Source organism: Zootoca vivipara, chromosome 2 (assembly GCF_965207765.1).
Source record: "Zootoca vivipara chromosome 2, rZooViv2.hap1.1, whole genome shotgun sequence".
Classification (NCBI taxonomy): domain Eukaryota; kingdom Metazoa; phylum Chordata; class Lepidosauria; order Squamata; family Lacertidae; genus Zootoca; species Zootoca vivipara.
The window spans coordinates 30,848,414-30,869,894 of NC_142584.1; the positions used below are offsets into that span (position 1 = coordinate 30,848,414).

General features: G+C 47.9%; 2 protein-coding genes across 4 annotated transcripts in view; one reads left to right on the plus strand and one right to left on the minus strand.

The window, feature by feature from the left end:
* The window catches only part of SLC38A12 (solute carrier family 38 member 12), a 117,154-nt gene extending 104,208 nt beyond the window's left edge, over window positions 1-12,946 (plus strand). Inside the window, exons 10-11 of the mRNA XM_088661525.1 lie at window positions 4,526-4,625; window positions 12,439-12,946. Of these exons, the coding sequence (XP_088517651.1) occupies window positions 4,526-4,625; window positions 12,439-12,805 (467 nt within the window). The 3' untranslated portion in view covers window positions 12,806-12,946. The remainder of the gene's footprint in view (window positions 1-4,525; window positions 4,626-12,438) is intronic.
* The window catches only part of GRIN2C (glutamate ionotropic receptor NMDA type subunit 2C), a 93,064-nt gene continuing 81,166 nt past the window's right edge, over window positions 9,584-21,481 (minus strand). For all 3 annotated transcript variants that reach the window (XM_088661523.1, XM_060271855.2, XM_088661522.1), the window contains 3 exons: window positions 19,741-19,928; window positions 17,579-17,811; window positions 9,584-11,776 (listed from right to left, as the gene is read on the minus strand). In XM_088661523.1, coding sequence (XP_088517649.1) covers window positions 10,226-11,776; window positions 17,579-17,811; window positions 19,741-19,928 — 1,972 coding nt within the window. In that variant the 3' untranslated portion in view covers window positions 9,584-10,225. The remainder of the gene's footprint in view (window positions 11,777-17,578; window positions 17,812-19,740; window positions 19,929-21,481) is intronic.

Consider the following 21,481-nt stretch of genomic DNA (forward strand, 5'->3'; position numbering starts at 1 on the left):
GGGGGTGTCATTCAGGCTTCCTTTCCTTAGACAAAATATGCAACAACTCCTGTTCATACCCTAAATGGTGCATATCGGGTTCTTTGATTTGGATGAATGAATTCAGCCCATATGCTTGCTTTATTTACCACACTATCTGAATATTTATAGTACTGAGAGAATGGCATAAAGTGACGAACGTGAAAAGTGAAACAAGGTAGCAGGAGTGCACATGTCGGTAAGGTGACAGGGGCCTGTGGGTGATGATGGGCAGGCACAGAAATGCCTCTTTAGAAGGCATCTGCCAAAAGTGCCTTCTTTCCTCCGTCCACGTAAGGAGAGGGTGATTTTAAACTCTGTTCTGTGCATTGAAGAAATGTAAGGATTCAAGACATTGTCTGCTCTTTTTTTCTGAATATACTTCCAGAGCTGTTTTACTTATTTCATAACATTTATATACTGCGTGATTGTAAAGGAAAACCTCAAAGCAGTTTACAAAAAGAGGGTAGGTTTGTATCCATCCATTCTGCTGGCAGATCAGCTCCATTGGCTCCTGCCTCCTTCAACTGTCATCTATTAGCACCCATTACAACAAGCTGCAGAGCAAAGGCAGGGAAGAGGAGCAGGGCCGCTCCATCACCTGAAGACTGACTCCTTTGGTTTTTCCTCTCCCTGAACTCTTTCCATTCCAGCTGATTATTGATAGTTTCAAGAACAGGTTTCTGAGTTTGCTTGTTTTCCTCTTCCCTCCTCTTCCCTTTTCCCTTCATTGCTGTGCTTTTAGGTTGGAAATCTGTGGGCAGAAACTGCCTTATTTATTTTTCAATTTTGTTTTTATTGATCTCATGTCAACCACTCTGGGAGACTTTTCAGCTGAAGAACAGGGTAAAAATGCTTTAAATAAATGCATAATAAATTTCAGCCTCTGAGATCTCTTTCCCTCTGCATTTCTATTTCTGTCACTTTTATTACTCACTTCCCCCTTGTCACCTAACCAAGGGAGCACTCCTGTAGCATCAGCAGAGGAAGAAAATGTTATAGATGTACTCTGCGAAGAACGAAGCAGCCTTAACCTTCTCCTCTGATTTATCATGCAAACATCCTTGCACATTTAAATCTTTGGGCTGCCAGTTCTGTTTGGAGCTCCTCCATGCTTACATGAGCTCTGACACACTGTTGTGTTTGACAGAGGTAGGAAGTGGGAAGCAAGAGGGACAGGAAAACGAGGAGTGTTTATGCCTGGCATAAACAAACAAGCAAGTCTTAACCCGCCTGCCCCAAACCCACCAACAATAATTTAATGTAGTTCATTTCAGGTGGACTTATCCTGAGGAAATATGTTTATGATTGCAACATAGCAAAGCACAGAAAGCCGTTTGGGCAGGATTAGAGTGCAGTGCTGATGTATTTTACGCACCGTAGTAACACGTTCCTGCATTTCCAGAAATAAAATCCATCTTATGCTAGATAAGTGGGTGCATGTGTGCATGCATGTGTATGCAAGATTCTGGATGTCGTCATGCAATCTGTAGTAAAGATAATGTCCCAAATTCCCCTCAACTGCCCAGAGTTCCGCTGAAGGGGCCTGGGCTTGCCCAGCACCCTCCCTCCCTCCCTTCCTTTTTAGCTGATGGTATCCCCGTGCTGCCTATTGGTATTTTGACTCGTGGGAGAATCAGCTCCTCTCAGCATCACATTTCCCTGTGCCCTTTTGCAGGCAGAGCCCACAACGTGTCACACGTGGCCGCGAGCTTTCCTTGCCAGGCCCTGCAATCTGCTCCAGCTGTGTGCCCTCATTTATCCCATGACGACACTGTGACAGCAAGTCCTGCCCTTGTGACCACGAGGATTGATTATTGTAATACCCTCTGAGCCGGCTGTCCAGACCAGCAGCCCCTCTTGCTCTCTCTGCCAAAGCTGCTTGTTCAGAAGACAACGGCATCATGGGCAGCCCTGATCCTGTTATCTCACCTCCCCGCATGCCCCTCCTTCCCCGGGAGCGATTGGCAACGCTGCTGAGAGCGCGGCATGTGGCGAACTGGACGTTGCCCTGTCGCACCATTAAGCCCTTTGCGGTGCAGGCTCTGGCATTTTAAATGTCTTCTGTCCTGTTTTACTACAGCATGCCCCGGGCTCCATGACTCAGGTGTGCACCTGTGCATTGTGTGTGTGTTTTCTTTTAAGGTGGGGGGGAACATAAAAGTGGTTTGGCTTCCTGCAGCTATGGATGCTAGTATGGATTAGAGAAGATGTCACAGGCTAGGCCAGGCATCCCCAAACTTCGGCCCTCCAGATATTTTGGACTACAATTCCCATCATCCCTGACCACTAGTTCTGTTAGCTAGGGATCATGGGAGTTGTAGGCCAAAACATCTACAGTTTGGGGATGCCTGGGCTAGGCTATAGAAAAGGGGAAAGTTCCATGACAGAGTATCTGCTTTCCAGGCAGACGATCCCAGGGTCAAACCTTAGCATCTCCAGTGACAGGAACAAACCGGCAAGAAATCAACCAAGCAAGTTGGAGTTAACTATTTATTACCAAAACCAGGATCTGCACAGCAGTGTCAGGCCTAATTTGCATAGCAACACATCTCTGGCAGGTCTTGCCCCCATGAAGCAGTTGTTGAGACTGACGGTCCCTGCCAATCCAACAGGGGAAAAGATAAGTTTTAACCAATAATGGATCTTCAGAATCCATATCCAAGCGCTAACAGGGATTTGCCCGACCTCCAGGCAGACAGCTATGTTAGACACACAATAAGGGATCCCTAGCAGGCAGTGATAGAACTTAGTTTGGAATGTTTCTAAGGGAGCAAGATTTAAGAAGCTGCAGATCTGAGAAGGTCCCTTCCTCTCCACAGCTGCCTAAGTCCCATCCTCTCTAGGGTTTTTCCCAAGCAATCTGAGACTGTGCCTGCATGAAGCTGACTTCTCCTCTGCCTCTTTATGCCTCTTCTAGGCCTGGGAGTCCAGAGAGTAGGAGAGCTTGTCGCAGTGGGAGTGGGAGACACTTGTTCCTCCTCAACAGCCGGACTCATCTCTGCCTCTTGGCCTCCCTCCTCTCCTGCTTCAGCCTCTGCCTCTGATTCTGGACTTCCCTCTGTCACAGACTCTTCCAGCTCACTAAGCCCTGTTACCTCTTCAGCTTTTGACACTTCCTCCCTGTTTTCTCCCTCTGGCCACTCATCGTCCCACCACCACTCCCCTGGCTCTGAGCCTTTCTTCCCTTGGGGGTTCCTCAGCTGGTTCCTCCCACCATTCCTCTGTATCCAAGCAGTCTGTGACGTCCAGGTTTGCTCTTTTAAATTCTGTCTAGGAAATACCAGAAACATTACATTTTCTTCTCTCACCTTTGTCTTTGACTACTCAGAAGGCAAGCAAACTAATTTAGGGAAATGGTGTGTGTGTGAGAGAGAGAGAGATAACACACACACACACACACACACACACACACACACACACACACACGTTCATACCAAAGAGATGTGGCTGGAGGACTGCTTAACAGAAAAGGAAAATACGAATGTACAGCCATGTTAGCCAACATGTAACTTGTAGCTTTGTGTATTTGTAGCTTTTGAATTTGGTAGCCAAATTCAAGGGTACAGGCAGTCCTGGGCAACTTGCCCTGCCCTGCTAGGACCCAAAGAGCCAGGAACCTGAAGGAGACTGAAGACCTGTTTCTCATGAGAAGCACACCTCCCCATGCCAATCAGCAAACTACTTTTTGTATTGGGGGGGGGGTGTCAAAAGCAGCTTCTGACCTGGTCATAGGGCTTAGCTATCCAAAGAAACAAAAGCCCCAGGCTAGGGCAATCCTTTTATTTGAGCCTTAAAAGTTATTTGGACCCTGGGAGCTCATGGTTTGAACAAAGGATCTTCTTGAGCAAGGTATAAAATGATTGCAAACATTTCCAGTGCAATTTTGGGGAGGGGGACAGCTTAAGAAAACCCTCTAAATGTTTGTTTTTTAAACTGTTTCCCATTTGTATTCCAAGGAAGCAATGAGCTATGATCTGATTTGGTTGGCACTACTAATGCACCAGAGTATTTTGCTGTATTAAATTCTGTCTAGGGTATCAGAAATACTACATTTTATCCTCTCACCTTTCTTGTCCCTAGCCTAGCAAGTTCTGAAGCGGTAAACTTGGGTCTGAGCTGTACCATTTTAAGTGGGGTTCATTCTGCTCTGTTAACAACAACCACATCATCCTCCATATAGAAAACTTGATACCAGCGAGAAGAGTTCATGTCTAGCTCGTTTCCCTGACATGCTACTTTTCCATGTGCAGGAAATTTTTGTCCAGAGCAGCATTCACTAAGGGTAGTCCCTGCTTGTAGCCTGAAGTGGCTTAGACCAAGCACAGATTTACTGCTCCAGTTTAAACTCCTCTGCTGCCTTCCCACTTTTAGCCCCCATGAAATTTCCCCTTTATTCTATTCCCTCTTATTCCATTGTTTGGCTTCTGCAGCTGGGCAGGTTTTCAGCAATTATTCCAGAGGCTGGTTTAATTGGGTGCTATTTGTGTTTGTGTTCTCTTCTCAGGCTTGGACGTCTTGGTGCCTGCAATGGATGCTGACGCAGATGGAATAAATGTTTCAGTGGAAGTGGAGCCAGGACAGACATGGAATCTAACCATCTCTAGGTGAGGCAGAATAATGGTGTATTGAAGTCTATTTACAGCACACTGTAGCTATTATTATTATTATTATTAGGAGTGTGCTTGATTTTGGTGGGGATAATTCCATCAACCCTGGAAGCCTGGTATTCCCTTGACAGCATTTCAGTGTCTGTTTCTGTAAGTTAATGAATTGCAACTCATTAGCAAGCTTAAAACCATGGAGCCACCTGGTATGAACAGAGACATAGGTTTCTTATCTCATTATACATGATCAAGCTTTCCTTAGCACCTCAGCCCTTGCTTCCCCCCCCCCCCCGCAAGACCAATTGCAGTCATTAACAGTCATCAACAGGTAGGTAGCCGTGTTGGTCTGAGTCGAAACAAAATAAAAAAATTCCTTCAGTAGCACCTTAAAGACCAACTAAGTTTTTATTTTGGTATGAGCTTTCGTGTGCATGCACGATATCTGATGCACAATCAGGTATCTGATGAAGTGTGCATGCACACGAAAGCTCATACCAAAATAAAAACTTAATTGGTCTTTAAGGTGCTACTGAAGTCATCAACAGGTTTACCACTCCTATCAGCCCATCACCCATTCCCATCACCCCCCCCACCCTCTGAATATACATAAGGGTCTGGTGACTTCTGTTTCAGTGTATCTGAAGAAGTGTGCATGCACACGAAAGCTCATACCAAAATAAAAACTTAGTTGGTCTTTAAGGTGCTACTGAAGGAATTTTTTTATTTTGTTTCGACTCAGACCAACACGGCTACCTACCTGTATCTGTAAGTTAATTGTTCAGGCTAATTTCATTTTACTGTAGTTCATGGACAGTGGCATTGGTTGGGATAACAACAAGCACTGTCCAGGCTCTCTCAAGCACAGCAGAGGAATTGGCTGGATGGTCAGAAGTGCTTAGTGAGCCTCCCCACCCCCAGCTGAGGAAGTTTGCAACTTGGAAAAAAAGGGCGATTGTCAGATCTGAGCTCACTGTGACTTCAGGTTTCGTAGCACTGCATATTTACAGGCAACTTTCAAATCTTTAACTTTTAAATTTAGGGTGCCTTGGTGCATGAAACAGCAGGGGAACTCTAAGTGGTCTCTAAGGTGCTACTGGAAGGAATTTATTTTTTTGTTTCGTCTAAGTGTTTTGCCACTGTGTGTGTGTGTGTGTGTGTGAGAGAGAGAGAGAGAGAGAGAGACAGACAGACAGACAGACAGACAGACAGACTCACTTTCATCTGGATATTCTTGAAGTACAGCTCCTTCCCCTACCGTAGTGTTAGGGATTAGCCAATATATTGAGCAAGTTAGGAAGCATCATGCCAGAAACAGCTCTAAATTGTTTTCAGCTGTGCACTTGTTTCAGTCGATACAAAAAGACCAGGAATAATAGTAGTAGTAGTAGAAATAAATAACTAAACAAGCAAGCAAGCAAGCAAGCAAATAGTGTGACATGGATGCAAATGTTCTGCCCATCCTCTTGCACACAGAAAATTCTCACTTGAATGATTTAAAGTATCAGCTAGTGGCTCTGGAGCCAATTGCTGCTTCATTCTAAAAAGTACCTGACAGAGGCAGCAGGATCTGCCTCCTACACTTGTTGGCCTCCTCCTCTGCTGTCATCTGTCATGCCCCACCTTCTGTGCAGGGCACCATTTTGAAAATCTTTGTGGAATAAGAACGACTTTGGCTACTGTGGTGGTGGTGGTGGTGGGGCACCTAAATTGGTTGGATTTTATTTCTTATGCTTCACACTTAAGATGCCTAGTGTTCACCCACTGTCCATGGCAGCTTAGAAAATAAGGATGTCTTGCTTTATATTGGGTGTGTTGCAACTACGTTTTCTTTTTTCATATGGGCTGTGACATAATGCCTTGCTATAGCACCTAGGGATTGTGAGTTATGGTCATTACGATTCATTAAAACATAAAAAGAGGGAGGGGGAGTTCTCCCCCCCCTCAACCAAACCTGAAATGACTCCCCTCCAGCAGAAAGAAAAGCAGTTCAGCTCTTCAGCCTAAATGAACTTCATTGCACTTTCCATGGCACTTTGTCCCAGGTATTTAGCAGGCGTTGTGGAAAGGAAACTTGGGCAGTTTGGAAAGGAGGCAACTCTGAGAGCAAAATGAAGGCAGTGCATTAGTCACACCAACCGCTAGCTATCTTGTGGTGTTAAGTGAAAAATTAGCAGTTAGGTGATAGCTCCTCAGGAGGCCTTTGATCCTACTGTGACTGTAATGAGACAAAGTGAATGAATCTTAAAAAACGAGCCTTGTGGAAATGAACAGGCAGAATATCAAAGGTCTTTTCTCTCTCTCCTTAAAACAGACTGGAGCTAAATTAAATGCATTTCCTCCAGGTTTTTGTTAAAACAGCTCAACTTTCATGCTGTCAAGTTTGCTGAGGGCAGGGAAGGCTAGGCAGGGGCATTGCTGAGCTGTGATATTTTCCAAATACTAGGCTAGTAGCCAATTTTCAAAAGAAATTGAACACACACACACACACACACACACACACACACACACACACACATATAATTCCATGATCTACAGAAGTGATTATCATCTCATGTAGCCTCAAGGTGAATATTGTAAGACTCTAGGAAGCTGGTGGGGTTGCTTTGCTTATGAATATATAATTGACAGGCTATGGTCGAGACCTGACTTGCCCATTGCTAGTGCATGTTTGTGCTGCTTCTGTAATGCCATGTGAAAGATCACTCTTTTACTTCTCCTGTTTGCTGGAAATGGTTCTTGGCAGTGAGGGCTACAGGAACCTCCATAGAGGACGCAGATTTGTTTCACCACTAGCACCTTCTAGGGCTGGACAATATATCAATATATTGTCCAAAACCAGTTTCAAGTCCATATCATGATGTTGGTTTTATATTTTTTGACCGGGCAAAATATTGCAAATCATGATGTGTGTGTGCTCGTGTGCTGTGCAAAAATCACATTGTGGGGAAAACTGTGAAGCCGAGCCAATGCCTCTACATAGCTTCAGCCTTATTTCAGACATTGTGATATATCAATATATCACGATGTTTATTTGGTGATATATTGCAATGTTGAAAGCCAGATGTTGCTCAGCCCTACTATCTTCAAGATCTGCATGTCATATTTTCCTAAGGAAAATGGCCAAATTATAAGATCTATCCATGACAGTAGAATCCCAGGGGGTTGCAAACTATCTCTAAATGAGAAGTAAGATGCTACGTGTGTGGTTTCTGATGGTCCCCACTTGATCAAAGGAACTGCTCAGAAGGGAACATGCTGCCTTTTCCTTCACTATGGTGCTTTTAATAGTTGGCTTTATGGTTTGCAAAGCTTGCTACAAGCAGAAGTCAAAACAATGCTATAAACCAGTCCCTGTGCACCTATCATTTGGGGATGGGAGGCTCACGAAAACCTGAATTACTGGCAGTGTAGGCTGACGAGATGGCTGTCTGGGCCTCATTGCTATCAGTTGCCTGAAAAAGGACCAGAGTAAACTTGGGTTCAGTAAGCAGCACTGCAGGTACTTGAAGCTTTATAGTTGGCTAGAATAGGGACTGCAAGGCATATCTTTGAGCTGGCTTAATGTAAGGTTACATTTTGATCCTCAGCTCTTGAGTGCACCCGCAGGACCTTGCCTGGGAAGGGAGCTCACTACAATTCATGACAACATGGAGCAGACATAGGCAATAGGTTTACAAATTGCCCGAATTACATAAGGAATGTATAACTTGAGAGCACTTACAACAGGCTTGAAAGGCTACCCAGGGCATGCTGGACGGCTGTCCAGTTTTCATTTAATGGATTTGGGAGACCAGGTTATTGTGCAGAACTGAAAACCTAACTGTTGATAACCCCACCCAACAAATTGAAATTCACTCACAGTCCTGCATACTTTCACGGATGCTAGTCCCAGTTAAGTTGCTTCACTCATTTTCAAGTATTATTAGCACGTGGTTCAGAGTTTTTGAACAGGGAAAGCAGTAGCTTAGGGCAGAGCATCTGCTTGGCATGCAGAACGAGCCACGTTTAGTCCTAAAGTAGGGAGAAGGACACTTCTTGTCTGAAACCCTAGACAGTTTCTACCAATCAGTGCAATCCAGTAGTTCCCAATTAGCTAATGACTGAGGAGCCCCTACTTTTGAAAATTTAATAATTCTATTGTAGAATTGCAAAGCAATTTTTTGAACAAAATGTGGGGTGGCCCCTAATAAGCAAAGGATTTTAGGTATACTAAAAAAAAAACACCAGACCATAAAATTTGTGATATTACCATGCAAAAATGACAAAAATAGTTGGGGGGAGGCAAGAGACAGGGCCACAGACCCCCTGGGTGTGTTCTGTGGACCCCCAGGGGTCCTCGGACGCCAATTGGGAACCACTGGTGTAGACAATAAGGAACTGACTCTCTATAAGGAAGCTTCCTATGTCCTATGAGTGACCATTGGGGTCCTTTTCTATAATTCTAAGTTGGACCAAAAAGATTTCAAAAACTCTGTGAAGATGGATAAGAGCTCTAAGTAATGCTATCTGGTCTCATTCTAATCACTAGATTTGCAAAGTCCCAGTTGTAATGTCTGTTTAAAGTGGTATGCTACTGCTTTTAATTCATAGTGCAGTGATGGTAGTCTATTGCTAAAGGTGTGTTTTAGGACCTAGGTTAAAAACAGTGGCAGGTTAGTCCCATTCTAATGTGAATTAAGCAACAATGGCAAGGAAAGGAGAGTTTGGTGCATGTCCCCCCACTTATCTACTGTTGCCTTCTTAACTAACCAAGGACCACAGGCTCCTCTGCCTTGACACCCTTGTTCTCCTGGTGGGGCTTGGAGAGAGAGAAGGGGGAGAAGGGAGGGAGAGAGAGATATTAAGGCAACATCTAGGGATGTCTCATGTCCTGGTGCATTTGACTCAAGGGAGGTTGAAGGCGGCAGCCTTTGTTAATGTGGCCAAAAAGAAAGAATGAGAAAGGAAGGGTGTGTGGATACATTTTAAGAAGTGTGTCTTTAATAACCTCCATTTGGCATTTTGGGCTCTTTACGAAGATCCAGAAAGTAATGTAAAACACTAAAAATATCATACTATGCCCCCCGTTCAGTCCTTTATACAGTCTCCATTTATATCAGTGCATTATGGGAAAGCAAGATAGTCCTAATCATTTTATTTGTTTAATAGGAGGCTGTTGGGCATTTCCCACTGTGTCACGGACAGCCATGCTCTGAACAATAAACTGGCACTGAAATGTAGATGGTTGACACTGCAACTGATGCTTCATAAGCTATCCACAGAGGAAGCATGACTGTGAATCACCACCATGAGAGAGTCGTCTTGTATGCGAGTGAGGGCATCCCAGTGCCCAGCAATGGAAGACTTGGAATCCAGCCATTAAAGTGCCTTCAGCTGCTCCCGCTTTGCGTTTTGGTCCATTAGAGGATGGAGAAAGGTCACTTGCTCTTACATTGATCCAGGGTGGAAGTAGTGAAGAGACAAAGAACTTTCTGCTGATACCGGCTTAACAGGGAGACACAGACTGCTGGCTTGGAAGGTCTTGTCTCTTGCCCTCCTGGATGAGCTCCTTCTCTGCAGTCTCCAATCGAGCATCAAGAGCCTCAGCATCTTCCCCCCTATCAGACTTCGGACTCTAGGCTAGAGATTCGCCTCCATGATCTTCCTGCGTAAGGGCTGTGCATCCTCTGGGCGCTCAGGAAGTCTCTCCGCTCAGTATTGACCATCTGAAGAAACGTTGGGTCCACCCTGCTGCGGTCCCTGTAGTCTCTGTAGGTGCTACCAAAATACATGGTCCTCTGGCCATCCTGGTGGACCAGGAAGTCCCTGCTGCAAGGCGACCAGGGAGCTCGGCTGAAGCAGTGCTGGGTGGCACTGGACTGTTCGCACAGCTGCGGGGAGCCCGGGTAAAGGCGCCCCCAGTAGATAGGCAGGTTCGTGTACGAGTTCATGTAGGCATACTGCTTGTGCACCACCGTGGAAGAAGCCTTGTGCACGCCTGAGCTGTTGTGCTGGCAGGCCTCCCGGTACGAGGGGAGCCTCGTGGACTGCGAATGCAGCAGCCGCTGGTCCTTCCAAGGTAAGCCGTTGGGCTCCACACATTTCCTATTGCATGTATAACTTGGCCTAAGGGCACCGGGAGGGTAGGAATGCGTTCCAGGCACTGACATTGTTTTTGGAGCCCGGCCAGCTTTGGGGAAGAGGTCTGGCACATCCCCATAGGCTGAGGACTTCCCGTGATGTTTCCACAGGCCTAGAGACTGGGGTCTCTCCTGCTCCCAGCCAGACCTTGAGAGATTAGCTCTCTGGCTCGGCTTCTCTCTCCTTAGCTCTATTGAGTCAGATTCTTTGTACAGAAAGGGTCTGCAAGTCCTGTCAGCTTTGGGGAAGGAATTGTGCACACAGGCATGAGGCGGCAAGTGGCTCTCCAGCTCCTTTCGCTTCTCGGAAGTGGAAGCCAGCCGCTCCACCTGGGCTGAGCTGTCATCACCACCTTCTCCGTACACCAGGTGAACGTTCTGGTGGTGGAATTTCTCCTTGGTGTGCCCTCTGGCCAAGGACAGCTTATGCTTATGCTCAGGTAGAGGAAGCTCCCTAGCAGATCCTACTGGGGAGTGGGGAGCAGCACTAAGGTGGTTTCCAAGTGGCACGTGGTTTCTGACATGGGTCTGAGGTGTGGGTCTTACCATGTAGTGTGGGGAGCTGTTCACAGTGGAACCGGGGAGCACCTTGTCCTCAGAATAGCTGCCTCGGAACTTCAGCGGATGAAGAATCTGTGGCTGCTCTAGTGTCCCTCTCCAGTTTTCGCTGGCTGGGACCAAAGACTGCTGGAGCGGAGAAAGGGATTGTGGAAGATACCTCCCAAGCCTCTCAGCTACTGCTGCATTGGAGGCATGAGCTGGCCTGGTAGGCCCACTGGTGTTCTGCACAACAAGCTGAGGAGTCCTTAGGGAGAAGGTGGTTTGGAGGTTTTCGCTCCTGTTTGACCAGTTCTCAATGGTGCGTGTGGCATTCTCCAGGGAATTCCCCACACTGGCTGTTGACACCATGTTCTTGGCGGCCTGCAGCATCTTCAACACATTGGCTTGAGCAGAGTTAGCAGTGACGTCTGGTTTGTGGATGCGGGCAGGACTCTCCAGATTCTGGACTCCATTGAAGCAGCTGTAAATGCCCTGGAAAGAAAGAGAAGAGGGAAGGCAGTGACAAGTAGGCATGCCTTGGAAAGGGGATGAGCTGGGGGGTGGAGAGGGCAGGTTGGCTTAATGTTCAAGGTCATGCAGGACAGACATTACAAATACTGAATGACCACATTTTTCTGAGCGAACTGGAAGAATGTTCAAAATGTTTGAGCAACAAGATACTTAGGTAAGCTAGTCTATTGACAGTCCTACCTGCGCTGTTGCAAACCAAGTGCTTCAGCCATTCAGAGCATACTAGGAAGCATTCTTTTTCTGCTAAAACGGTTTAGGTGAGCTGTGGGTGGGGCATTTTTTAATCTTATGAAGTGGTTTCAGAACTTGGGTGGAAGATCAGGATTCCATTATAAGCTTGATTGGACCACTAAACAAGGAGGTTGATAAGAAACACGTTGTCCAGGAGGTTTTTCATGTCTGACCCCCCCCCCCCCGTCCTGGGCACTCTTAGCATTCATAGATCCAACTTCCTCCCTCTCGCTACTTCTAGCATTCCAGTTGCCTTGCACTGTTGCTATGAAATATCGCAAGTTTCCTGTTTGTTTCTTAGAGGTGTAGTAATTCTGTTAAAATGTATCAAGCTTATACATTTTAGAATCACTGTACTAGATTAATTTTATCTCCTGCTTTCCATCCCCCAGGTTTAAAGATCCTACACTTTCTGAATCCCCGTTATCTGAACTTCGGCCCAGTATACCTGGAGGAGCGTCTCCACCCCCATCGTCCAGCCAGGACAATGAGGTCCAGCTCCGAGGGCCTTCTGGTGTTTCCCTCATTGTGAGAGGTGAGGTTATAGGGAACTTGGCAGAGGGTCTTTCAGTAGTGGCTCCCACTCTGTGGAATACCCTCCCAGCAGATGTTAAAAGACTTTTGGAGGCAGCCTTGTTCAGGGAGGTTCAGTGTGTTATGCTGTATTCTGTTTCTATTATTTTTTTATGGGAGCCAGTTAGATGGGAGCCATATAAATTATTATTATTACTCAAATTCATTAGGCCCCATTACTCCTAAGGGCCCTCAAGGTGATCACATTTGACAAGATTAAATAAAGCAGGTAACTGCTGAAAACTAACATTTTAAAGTTAAGAACAGATCGAGGACAGAGGTGACAATAAAGGGCCCTGTAATAAGAAACAGGCCTATTCTGATACTAGAAATCTATCCAGATTATATAGGAACAAATTTCTCTCTTGCTTCTGTTCAACATTAGGTAGTTTTAAACACCTATTACAGTGGTGCCTCGCTAGACTAATGCCCTGTAAGACGAATTTTCCGCTATACGAATAGGTTTTGCGATCGGAGGTTGCCTCGCAAGACGATGAGGTTTTTTTATGGCTGCCGCTTCGTCTTGCGAAGCGTGGCCATAAAAACCTCCAATCGCAAAACCTAGTGAAAGGGGCATTCGTCTAGCAAAAGGGGAACCAGCTGTAGCAAGGGAAGAAGGCAAAGGGGAGATCAGCTGAGAGGCGCTGTCAGCGCCTCTCAGCTGATCTCCCCTTTGCCTTCTTCCTGTGCTGCAGCTGGTTCCCCTTTGTGTTCCGTTGGTCTCTGCCGGTGAGGGGCAACCGGCAGAGACCAGCAGAACATAAATGGCTGTAGCGCGGGAAGAAAGGGGAGAGAAGTGGAGGAACGGATCCGTTCTCCCACTTCTCCCCCCACCGCCACGCCATGGACACCCGTGAGCATAGGACGGGGCTTCGGAGAAGCGCTGCGCCTTTCTGAAGCCCCGTCTGATGTTGGCTTTGTGCCGGGCAGCGGCGGGAGAAGTGGTTCCTCTGCTTCTCCCGCAGCAACCTGGCATACAGCTGCTTCCCTCGGCAGCCGCCGTCTGAAGCCAGGCGGCGGCTGCTGAGGAAAGCGAAACCGGCTTTGTGCCAGGCGGCGGCGGGAGAAGCAGAGGAACCGCTTCTCCCGCCGCCGGGTACAAAGCGGCGGCTGCTGCAGAGGGAAGCCGGCTTTGGCTTGGGGGGGGGGATAAGGGGAGGAATTCCTTGCCTTCTTCCCGCTGCGGCCAAGCCAGTCCCCGAGCCGAAGTGCGGCGTGACGTGGGCTTTTTGCTGTTTGCCTTCCCCGAGCCAAGGGGGAGGCATACGGCGAAAAGCCCCATCCCGCGCTGCACTTCGGCTTAGGGACTGGCTGGGCGGCAGCGGGAAGAAGGGAAGGAATTCCTCCCCTTCTTCCCACCGCCGCCAAGCCAGTCAGCAGCGGGGGATCCCCACTGTGTGACAGGGGAGATGTGGGGGAAGTGCAGGATATTTCCTGCGTTTCCCCCACATCCCGCCCGACACAGCGGGGGATCGTAGGGGTTTCTCAAGCCCCCGACGATCCCCTCTGTGTGACAGGCGGGGTGGGGGGGGGAAGCAGCCAGCAAAACGCCCCCGCATTGGCGCGCTTCGGCCCCGTCACCCAGAGCAGAAGCTGGACGGTGCGGGGACTTTTTGCAGGCTGCCGAAAGCTCCGCTTTCCCCTCACCCCGCCCGACACAGCGCAGATCAGAGGAGGCTTCTCCTCCGATCCACGCTGTGTCGTGCGGGGGGGGGGAGCTGTCGGCGTCAGGGGGAGAGGAAGGAAGGGAAAGGGCTGCTTTGTCTTCCTTCGTTCCTCTCTCCCCCCCCCAACAGAGCCCGCATCTGATGGGGGTTTGGAAGCCCTGTCAAATGCTGGCTCTGTCCGGGGAGGCGGTGGCACACACCTCTCTTAGCTCGGGGGAGGCAGGCAGGCAGGCAGGCAAGAGAACAAACGCCTGCCTGCCTTCCCCGAGCCAAGAGAGCAACCACCGCTGCCGCCGCCAGGCCCCCGGAGCCTATAGGAATGCATTAATTGACTTTTAATGCGTTCCTATGGGAAACGGTGCCTCGCTACACGAAATTTTCGTAGGACGAATTGAGTCCTGGAACAAATTAATTTCGTCCACTGTACTTTGATCAGGCCTGGCAGGAAACAGTTAAGGCATTTTATGTTGGAGCAGACAATGCAGCCCCAAAATGTAGAAGCAGGAACAGGCAAATCAATTTCCTGGTCTTTTCTCCAGTACATTTCTAATTGGGAAAAGATTGTTTTTTGATTGGTTTAATTTCAAATACATTTCACACAAATTAAGCAGCAGTGATGCAGTCCTCTACAAATTGCTTCATGAACCTGTCACAGAAAGCCTTGCTCTGTCTTACCAGTACTAGGGAAATGGGTCATGACTGGGCTACAAATACTGAAAAGGCTCCTTGAGGGTTTACAGAGTAGCACACTTGTTGCTTTCTCCACAGGCAGGTTGACTGTGGAAGGCTTTCTTGAGGCTGCCCTATCCACATGTTGCTTTCTTGACCTGAAAGAATTGTGGCTGCCTAAGAGCTGACATCCAGCTGAGAAGGAGCAGGAGCAGGCAGTTGTTCACTATCCAAAGCTGAGTTCCTAGCAGAAGGTTGTGCCTGGTTTGAGCATTCTTTGTTAACAAGGCCCAGGTGGCCATGAAGAAAAACTGTGCAAGGCAGAGGTGGCTTCTGTTTTTACACTCTGCCTCCCTTGTTAGCTGTAGCCACAATGGGCCTCATGTTGATACCATTCCTCCAGAACCATGTATGAAAAAACTAATTTCCATAAAAATACATTTTCAATTTTAAAATTTCAGGTTGGCATGAGGAGGACTGGAAGCTGTCCATGGAACCTACTGCATTTTTCGGACCATAACATGCACTTAGTTTTTAGAGGAGGAAAACCAGAAAGAAAGAAAATTCTGGTTTTCCTCCTCTAAAAGGCTGGGAGGGAGGTGCTGGAGGGGGAGCGAAGGAGGCAGGGGAAGTCCAGTAGCTTTTGCTGGTGTCAGAGGAGGCAGGGGAAGCCCGGTAGCATCGCTACCATACTTCTCCTGCCTCCCCCACCCCTGTCGACACTGGTGAAAGGGGGGAGAAAGGTGGAGCCCCATAGCGATGCTGTCGGGCTTCCCCTTTCTCCCCCGCCTGCTTTCACTGGTGTTGGAGGAGGCAGGGGATGCTGCTGCAGGCTCTGGCAGGGGCAACTGCAGCTGCCCCCTGCTCTTAGGTGAGCCGGTGGCAGCATCAGAGGCCCGAAGGGAGTGCTGATGCTGCCGCCGGCTCTGGCACGGGCAGGCTTGGTAGCCGTGGGAAACCGGTTCTCGGCGTCCTCCTTGACAGCGGGCAGGGAGGAGGGAGCTTTCCTCCCCGCCCGCTGTCAAGGAAGCCGAGTGGGCAGTGGCGCCCAAAAGCTGCTGTTTCTCGCCGCCACCGCCTGCCTCTCATAGGAGCAAGCGCAGTGCCTCTCCAACTATGAGAGGTGGGCGGCGCGGACACCTACCTCACTCGCTCGCTATTTGCTGAGAAAGAGGTGCTGTGCCTCGCCCAGCAAACAGCGAGCGAAGGATGTCCCTTTAACCCCATCGGGGCTGGGCATGTCCCTGCTGCCGCCGCTGGAAGATCGCGTCCACTATTTCAGAGCAGGAAGCAGCGGCGGTGGCGGCACGGACATGCCCAACCCTGATGGGGTTAAAGGGACACGCTTCCCTCCCTCTTTGCTTTGCCCTGCACGTCCACTCCCGGCTAGAGGGAGGGACGGGCAGGATCCATGGCATTTGCTCCATAACATGCACAGAGTTTTCCCCTTGCCCTTGAGGAGGAAAAAAGTGTGTGTTATGGTCCAAAAAATATGGTATATGTGTGGAGAATGTGTTCAGCTTATCTTTTGGTTGCTATTTTGTTAACGTTGTTTTATAGATGGTAAATGCTGTATTGATTTGAATTGTGATGTTTATCTTATTTTTTAGTTGTTGATTTGTAAACAGTGTTTTATAGATTGTAAATGTTCTACTGATGATTTGTTAATTATTATTCTATTTGTGATTATCTATAATGGTAGTGTTATTTTTAAGCCGCTTTGGGATTTATTTGAATGAAAAGCAGCATAGAAATATAATAAATAAAAACGAATTCATTTAAGCTACCTGCACAACCCGTGTATTGAAACTGAATAATATTGTTTGAACGTGGCGACACACCAGGAATCAGACAAAGTGAAACTGAATTCTTGGCTTATTCTACCTCCCAACTTCAGAGGAGGAGAGGTGAATGCTTGAGTTATCACTTTGCACTGGTTCCTTATTTTGTTTTTATGCACGTAGGTCAACACTGTGGTTTAGCCCTCTATGCAAATATGACCAGCGGCTTTGAAGAATAATCTCAAAGTGGTATGCACTGTATTTTTCGCTCCATAGGGCGCACCTAGGGTGCGCTGGAGGGGGAGCAAAGGAGGCAGCAGTGGTGGAGGGACCAGTCCGGTGAAGGCAGGGGAAGCCCGGTAGCCTCCCCCGCCTCCTTCCAACACTGGCTTTATCGCTGAACACGGCTGGCAGGTGGAGATGCTGCAGGTGGCTCCCTGCCACCCCGCGAAAGCAGGCTTGTTTTGCAAATGGGGTTGGCAGGGAAGAATGAACAGCGTCCCTCCGCCACCCCGTTTCTCGCTGAGCACGGCGGTGGTGCGGGGCAGCAGAGGAGATGGCGAAGGGGGTGGGGGGAGCCCGGTAGCGAGCGCGCTGGTGGCGGAGGGGGAAAGGAAGAGCCCGGGCTGCTCTTCCTCTCTCCCCCCCTCCTGCTGCTGAAGCTGCCACCAGCCCGCTCCACTTTTGTGAGCGGAGTGCACTGGCAGTGGGGGGGGGGGGGGGAGAGCCTTCGCACCATAAGACGCAAGGAGATTTTTCCTTACTTTTTTGGAGGAAAAAGGTGCATCTTATGGAGCAAAAAATATGGTACATAGGAATACATATCTACATGGCATCCTTACCCTGCTTATAGCCAGAAGGAAATCCAGCTTGTTAGACTTGGGTACAGAATGTCTCAGCTTCCAGTAGACCAGGTGTTCCCAGGCAAAGACGAGCAAGCTCAGCCCCATGGCCACCAGCAGCATGTAGAAGACGCCCGCCATGTTGTCAATGTCCAGCTTGCTGCTCATCACCTCATTCTTCTCATTTTGGCAGATCCCTGACAACCACACAGTCTCTAGCTTCTGTGTTTCACCTGAGAAACAAATAACAAGAAGGGAAGACAGTCAAATCCTAGCAAAGTCCTCTGATTGATAATCACGGCTAGTTGCATCACAGGTAGTTGAACCTGAATAAATTTAGATTATTTTTGGCTTGCAGTATTCATCATCCACCTCATCCAAGATATCCATGCCTACTCAAGTAAAATTTCCTGTGTTCCCATGACCTCCCATAGGACTAAACATTTCTGGAGGTCAATACCATGGAAAAACCTTTCCCCTGCCAACAGAGCTTAATTTTAAGCTTACCAGCTTCAGGGGCCTTATAGTATAATCCTAGAACTGTAGAGTTGGAAGGGACCACGTGAGTCACTCCAATATGTAAAGTTAATGTGTACACATGCAGAATGCATTTCCTTAATCTGGCCATGCACCTGTCCATCTGGGGATCCATTTCAGAAGGTATGGTCTCCACCCAGACCAGAGTCCTGGGAGCAGCTGTCCACGTTTGGGGTGTTCACCCCATGCTCCTCACTGTCACCCCCACCACTGAATATCTCTCTGGTTTAAAACACAAGAAGCAGTGTTCAGAGAAGAGACAAGTCAAGACTGTGTGACAGGAACTCATTAAAGGGACTCTCTGATGTGTTCTTTAACCTTATTTGCTTTTGTTCATATAACAGCATATTTGTCTTTGATCATACGTATAAGTGTACAGACCTTCCCTTTTCCTCTCCTTTTCTCACATAGCCTGTCTCCTTTCCTGGCTCTCTGATCCCCCATTATGTTCAACATTTCCTTAAAACACTTCCATCTGAACTCCCCCAACCCTGCACACATTTTTTTAAAAAAAACAAAACATTTTTTTGCACACAGATCACTTGTTAAGGTCTCCAGAGTGACAAGAGAGTTTTATTTCCTACTGAAGGGAAGAGAGAGTGATTTCAGAGCGAAATAACTTCCCAGGCACCTGACAAGGAGACGTTGTGCTTGATTTAATGTGGACTACCAAACAGTGTGGCAGGGAGGAACAGCGCTCTGAAACCTCCTCAGAATTCTCCCTAATGGCCAGAAAGGAACTCTGGTCACAGGCTGGCGGCTCAGTGGAGAGCGCCAGAATCCGAGCATACAGTTGTCCTACCACCCTGGGGCGAAGCAGCCAGCAAGACAGAACCGACGGGAGGCATTGCCACATGGTGGTCAGGAAATTGGGTCAAGGAGACAACCAAGGCCTAAATACATGCAGCAACTGTAACATAAACAGGGGGCCTGGCCAGCAGCAACATGAGGGGGGGGGGCGGAAATATTGGAGGAGGCACAAAAGGAGCAAAATACATGGGGGGCGAAGTTTTTCTCCCACATGGGATAAATGATCAAACCCACTAATCCCATTTAATTGGGAGCAAGCCCTACTGAAGTCAGTAGACATGGTTAGGAATGCGGCCTTAGCTTTCGAGTAAACATGTTTAAAATTGCAGCTTCAATTTAAATTCCCATTTATCCTCCAGTTATTATTTGTATGTGAAAATGCCTTTTAAAGCAACCACTATAATTGAGGGAGGGAGGGAGGGTGAAGGACTTGTGAGGGGGTAGCCATCCTTGTCCCTCTTTCACCCCTCAGGGTTTGAGGTTCTGACAGGCTGTTGGAAGTTTTCCGGGGGGGGGGTTAAAATGCCTTTACACTTAAAAATAAATACAATTTTAAATAAACACAAAACTGTTGTGATTTTGCCAGGGAACATGGAGGGGTGGATGAGAAAGAGGAGAGAGGGAATAAAGATTAAGTGGGGTTCTGCTTTGTGAGGCAGTTGTGGCCAGGTGTCGTCCCCCCCAACCTGCTAAGACAGAGGTTTTCTTGTTCTGTGACCCCTTGGAATGAAATACATAAGAGACTACTGGCAACTACCCCTGAGGATGAGGAAACAAAGTGTGTTTTGGGGGAGGAGAAAGAGAATTCTACCTACCATCTCCCAGGAATTGTAGGAGGGCTAAATCAATTGGCCTCTTCCACTTGGAGTCCTTCTGGAGGGCAATGCCATAGCCAGTGGTGGCAAAGACCTTCCCGCTGCCAATGGTCACCAGCTTGCAACCCTCATCTTTGCCCGCCATGTAGTTGAGCACCGCGGCATCATATATAAATGCATCCAGCTTTCTGGAATCAAGCAGAGAGAGAGAGAGAGATGGAAAAAAATTAAGGGACAGCAACTACAAAAGCCGCACTGGGGGGATTGGTAAACTAGAGGGTTACACAGTGTAAAGAGCCAGGCTATAAAATGATGCAAGAAAGCAAGCGACGCTGTTCTCATCTGTGGGCTTGAGCATATTTGTAGGACAGTCCCAGAAGCTTCAATCCAATGGAAAAAGTGCTACGCTGAAAGTAACCTAGTCTTGCAGTGCAATCAAGGGGCCGGAGAAGACAGCACATGTCACCGTCTTGCTTGCAACTTTCCGGAAACAACTCGTGCCTCTCTTAACACTGAAGATGGGGACTGCACACTGTTCAAACAATTCATGTAAAAAATGGTGGTGGGATCTAGCATATTCTCCAGGGCAGCCACAACTGTAATAATTTGGAAGATAAACCACATTTTTCCCCAGCTGCAAAATTTCACGGTCTGAGTGATTGGGGGAGGGATCACTTTCTCCATATCAAAAGCATGGCCTTGGGGGAAAGCAAGCATCACCCCACTGTCATAAACAACAGAGCAGTCACTGTCCATATAAACAATTTCACAGAAATGCCCTTAGAAATGAACTATCAGGCTGTGGCTGCAGTCTTGTGCTCTCTTTCCTGAGAGCAAATTCCATTGAACTCTGTGGAAAGTAGGAAAGGCTGCTTGGCTTGGGCCTGTGCATGCACAACTGCACCTTTGCAGCTCCTGCAGCCCCACCTTGAAATGCATAGACAGAATGTGAATGTGCACTTATCCCACACATGCATGCTGCAGCCTAGGGCAGGTGAGTACAAGAGAAAAAGATGAAGAGTTTGGATTTGATATCCCACTTTATGACTACCCTAAGGAGTCTCAAAGCAGCAACATTCTCCTTTCCCTTCCTCCCCCACAACAAACACTCTGTGAGTTGAGTGGGGCTGAGAGACTTCAGAGAAGTGTGACTAGCCCAAGGTCACCCAGCAGCTGCATGTGGAGAACTGGCCTGAGAGCTTCCACTCCCTTAGTTTTAGAATACCACATCACACTCAAGCTTCATTGTGTTGTACAAGTAACCTTTTAAAAGGCTGGATGGTGTCTAATGGATTGAGGTTTAATCCTGACAAGACAGAAGTACTGTTCTTGGGGAACAGGGGGCGGGCTGGTGTGGAGGACTCCCTGGTCCTGAATGGGGTAACTGTGCCCCTGAAGGACCAGGTGCGCAGCCTGGGAGTCATTTTGGACTCACAGCTGTCCATGGAGGCGCAGGTCAGTTCTGTATCCAGGGCAGCTGTCTACCAGATCCATCTGGTACACAGGCTGAGACCCTACCTGCCTGCGGACTGTCTCATCAGAGTGGTGCATGCTCTAGTTATCTCCCGCTTGGACTACTGCAATGCACTCTGTGGGGCTACCTTTGAAGGCGACCCAGAAACTACAACTAATCGGCAGTCGCCAAGACCATATAACACCAGTCCTGAAAGATCTACATTGGCTCCCAGTTCATTTCCGAGCACAATTCAAAGTGTTGCTGCTGACCTTTAAAGCCCTAAAC